The sequence below is a fragment of the Sparus aurata genome, chromosome 19 (assembly GCF_900880675.1).
Source record: "Sparus aurata chromosome 19, fSpaAur1.1, whole genome shotgun sequence".
Classification (NCBI taxonomy): Eukaryota; Metazoa; Chordata; class Actinopteri; order Spariformes; family Sparidae; genus Sparus; species Sparus aurata.
Genome location: NC_044205.1, coordinates 17,577,468 through 17,582,225, shown reverse-complemented (window position 1 = coordinate 17,582,225; position 4,758 = coordinate 17,577,468). Strand labels below are relative to the sequence as shown.

The window sequence follows — 4,758 nt, the reverse complement described above, 5'->3', positions numbered from 1 at the left end:
TGTTGCTATGACATTTTATTTTCCTTTTTTTTAACTTGTCTTGACTAGTTCCCTACTTTGCACTGTGCCATGTCATATAAGTACTTTGGTCACTTGTATTGCATTATGAATAAAAGAAAATAACAAAATTAAATTAAATCAATAATTAAATGTGTTTTTAAAAAGTTTAAATGAATACATATATGGGAGAGGTATCACATATACATTGCATCTTTTTATGCCCTCAAACCTTTACTGTACTGAAAAAATGCAGTCAGACAGAACATTAAGGCATTGGGTGGAGTGAAATATTCAAATCCACGCTTGTTTAAGGTTTGTTAAAGGGGCACCATGTAGGTTTGGAGAGGAAATTCAAACTCAGCATTTTAATATTTGCAATATTAATGAGGTGCAAACTACATACAAACTCAGAAATATCTATTTTCTTAGCTTAATAAACAAGGTGGCAGGGTCCGCCACATATAAACAAAGTAAAACAGTATGAAACTGTGTTGTCCTTTAGGGTCAGAGATTGTTTATTTAATTAGTTCTTTCTCTTCTGATTAAAATGTCTTCCCTATGACTACATAGTGCACCTCTAATGACTTGAAATTAAAGATGAAGACGCACATCTGCTCTATAATTGTTACGGACACACTCAATATAATTGGAAAGCTTAAGGTGTTGATAAATACTAAGACTTTCTTTACATGATTTTGGAAATGATGGCACACCAAAGGGGTGAAAGAAAAAGCTGGATAAAGTCTAGTTGTTGATCCTGGTGACTTCTGACTTTCCTTTATGGCCGCACTCCACTATATAATCCAGTAGATGGCAGTATGAGCACAAGGAATTCTTGGTGAGTGTGCAGGAACGCATCAATGGGAAACTGATACTGAAACTGAGATATGCACAGTCGTGAAACTGAGAAGTTCATGTTCATTTCAGGGGAATATTTGACTAAAACCTAGAAACCAAGGTGTAATGTCATTCTTTAATTTATTTGTGGGTTGGTTTTTTGGAAGAAAAGCATCAATGCAGCTGTGATAGAGTCTCCAGGTAAGTTTTAAAACAATAATCCTCTGAATACAAGTGCAGGTCAGGTCTCACACTTAAAAATGGGAGCTGATAGGATGGTGACAAAAGAGAGAAAACACGCTAAACACGTGTTGATAAAGATTTAAACTGTGAAACTGAATGAAACTAAACATACTCTCCAGATATCAAGTGAGACATCAACTACAGAGGAACGCTGCCATAGTTTGCAACTTTTCTCAAAAAGCACACACCCAAGAGAATGTCACAGGAGCAAATCTCTGATCAGAAGGCTTCCTCCTAAAACACTTGACACGCACACACACACACACTCAAAGAGAGAGACAGAGCGCACGCGGTATTGTTTGTCATCGTTTAAATGCCATTAATTAAATCGTTAACCTGATTGGGTGGCGAGGGAGAGGGGGAGAGGGTGTCTCTATCCCAATAGGCGAATCCTTTTTAATAACCCGCCTCGAGATAATGATGTAAAGAGACTCGGGCGTCTCGTGCGTAACGAGGATCATCGTGGAGATCCGGTGAAGGTGAATCAGAGAGAGAGAGAGAGAGAGAGAGAGAGAGAGAGAGAGAGAGAGAGAGAGAGAGAGAGCGAGAGAGAGAAAGAGAGAGAGAGAGGCAGGAGAGAGCAGCATTTATTACACGAGTCTCCTCCTCGTCTCCACACCTCAGCTGACAAGTCGGGCCAGCCTGCAACTTCACCACCGACACAAAACTCAACTCGCAAAAAAGGACAAACACAGGAAGACAACTCATAGAGACGCGTCAAGAGTTTTCCAGAAGCGACCGCTGCCTGCAACAACGCGGAATCCACCGGGCTATGGACAGGAGGATGAACTTGAACGGCGGCGCAGCGGACATTTTTCACAAAACTCTCAGCGCCGTGTCCACTAAAAAAATGGACGCGTTCAGGTCATCGGCCGGCATTGAACTACCAGCAAGAGACCGTCAGTCACCCATCAGCTGCTTTGACCAGAACGACCCAGACCCGATTCAGCCGGGAGGACTGGCAGGAGGTAGAGCGGGGTCACTGGGTCTGCCGACCGGATCTTTGTGCGTCAATTTCGGCGAGAGCGCCAACAGGACCTCGGTGGCGGAGAGCAGCGGCGGAGAGCAGAGTCCCGACGATGACAGCGACGGCAGGTGCGACATGGTGCTTCGGACGGGGCCCGGGGGAAAAGGAGGAGGTGGGAAAACCAGAGAGCAGAAAACACTGAGGCTAAACATCAATGCCAGAGAGAGACGGAGGATGCACGACCTGAACGACGCGCTGGATGAGCTCCGAGCGGTCATCCCTTACGCGCACAGCCCGTCGGTGCGGAAACTCTCCAAAATTGCCACTTTGCTGCTCGCGAAAAACTACATCCTCATGCAGGCGCAGGCTCTGGAAGAGATGAGGCGGCTGGTGGCGTATCTGAACCAGGGCCAGGCCATCTCCGCCGCCTCGATACCGGCCACCACTGCCCTCGCAGCTCCCCCGAGCTTGAGCGCGTACGAGCAGCCGCCTGGATATCCTCCCTTCCCCAGCGGACTCGCTGCGTCCTCCTGCCCCGACAAATGTGCCCTATTCAACAACGCCACCTCCAGCCTCTGCAAACAGTGCACTGACAAGCCTTAACCGACTGCGGCTGACAACAACAAAAAAAGATTCACCAAGAAGCACATGAGACAACAGACACCACTTTGAAGAACACTTTGGGGAGAGGAGGGAGACCTGCGAGGCTACTGTTGTTGAAGTCAGTAGACTAGAGACAAAGAAGTAACGCCGATGAATACTTTTATAATATTTACTAAATGCATTCAAAACGCGCTTTTTTTCTTTTTTTTGTTCAAACAATACTTGATTGTGTATATAAATCATCCTTAAAGTGCTGGTATGAATGGCAGTGAAGACCAAACACAAGTACAAGTAGGCCCGTTAAGAGTTGGCTGAGTGAGTTTGTTGACCACTTTGCTCTGTTGTGGACCCTTTTTTTTTTTTTTTTTTGGAGATTCGACCTGACAACCTGCGACTCCTTTTTTTTTTCTTCTTCCACTTTGAATAGATGGACACCTTCCTGGAGCGTCGGTCCAAACCTCACTCCTCAACTCTGCTGCTTCCATATTTATTTATTCTCTCTCCATCTCTCACTTTTTTTTTTTTTTTTTGGTTGCGTGTTTTTTTTCTCACCCCCTCTTCATCCCCTTTTCATTTCACCTCACACCTGACTGGTTCGAGGCCTGCCCTCATGAACTTTTCTGTCGAGCACGTGGAATGTCACGAAGAAGGGGAACACAGTCAAAATGAAGTAGAAGATCAGTCAGATATTTATGTGCTAATCCAGACACTTGTTAATAGTTGCGCACACCTATTACACATTCTCTTTTTTTGGAGGGGCACTGTGATATAATAAAATGTCAGAAACATTTAGAAGGTTTATCAGGTGTTTCGATGTGTCTTTTTGTAATTTATTAATTTGGATATTTATATTGGATATTTCTACATGCAGCCTTTTATTTATTTTTATTTTGTTTTCCTTTTGCTGCGTTTCTTTTTTCCTTCTCACACAAAGATGATCGAGGTCATCACATCAATCGCGTTGTCAGGTCAAGCTGTGGATTAAACTGTAGATACTTCGGTTATTATATGAGCAAAGAGGGCCATTTGTATGTATTTCAGTGTTGAAAAGCTTTATTAAAATATTTTGAACAACAGAAAAAAACACGTTCTGATTCTTCATCTGGTGTGAAGTTTAAGTATCAGAGCAAACCGCCTTTGACTTTTTTTAAATTCTGGATTTGGTGAAATATCCAACCGGAATTTAAGGTTTTTTCTTACTATAAATTAAGATAATCGTTTCTGGAGGGTGGCGTGGCTCTTATTTTGTAAGCCCCGGACTCTCAGGTACACTGAGACAGAGTTGTTCATTATTTTTTTCTGCTCCATCAGAACCCGCTAACTTTTCCTTTCTTGAGCTTTAAGTGACACCAGGTCTTGGGATCGGAGGCCAGGCGTGTTGGGCGAACATCGCCTCAGGCAGAGACAAGAAGCCTGTCCTCCTCGAACTAAAAAGAAATATATTCAAAACACACACACACACGCACATAACAAACTCAAACAAACTGGCGATCATTATTGTGATTATTAAAACAATTTTCCATGACGGTGTGCGATAATATGTTAATTCGAAAACAAGTGTGTGTGAAAACTGTCGACTGTAATACCTGGCGCCACGTAATGAAACACATCGTTAAGGCAATTAGACCTCCAGAATGTGATTAAGGAATGTAATTACGACGCTGTTCATTGCCGTAATTTGGTGTCTTTAATCACAACGCAGCCATCAGCTGCACTCCCATCGACTCGCCCTTTGTCCTCCTCACTCGTCTGGTCCACAGCAAAAACATTCTGACAGGAAAAAGTCTGAAAATACTCCCAATCCCGAGAGCAGACACTCTGCGTGGATCTTCAAAGATTTAGAGAGGAAGTGAAGTTGGACATTTTGAATCAGATGTGAGATGAACACTGAGGCCAAACGCTTGGAACTGTCTCCAATTACGCACGAAGGCTGTGGAAACAAAACCACGATCTGATTGATAATGTTATTATCAAATAAAAAACAGCATTTTTACTGAGCTGTTAGTTACTCTGTCACATGAAAAGAGAAGCCAGTGGATACTTCAGCACCATGGACAGAGGCAACAGAGTTAAAGGGGAAACGTAAATTTTTTTCTAACCACGTGAAC

The 4,758-nt window shown here is 43.2% G+C and overlaps 1 protein-coding gene across 1 annotated transcript; it reads left to right on the top strand.

The window, feature by feature from the left end:
- The first annotated feature begins 1,528 nt into the window (after positions 1-1,528).
- bhlhe22 (basic helix-loop-helix family, member e22) lies at positions 1,529-3,734 on the top strand. Its single transcript, XM_030398778.1, has one exon. The coding sequence runs from the start codon at positions 1,853-1,855 to the stop codon at positions 2,648-2,650; it is 798 nt and encodes a 265-aa protein (XP_030254638.1). The 5' UTR covers positions 1,529-1,852; the 3' UTR covers positions 2,651-3,734.
- Positions 3,735-4,758: the final 1,024 nt, after the last annotated feature.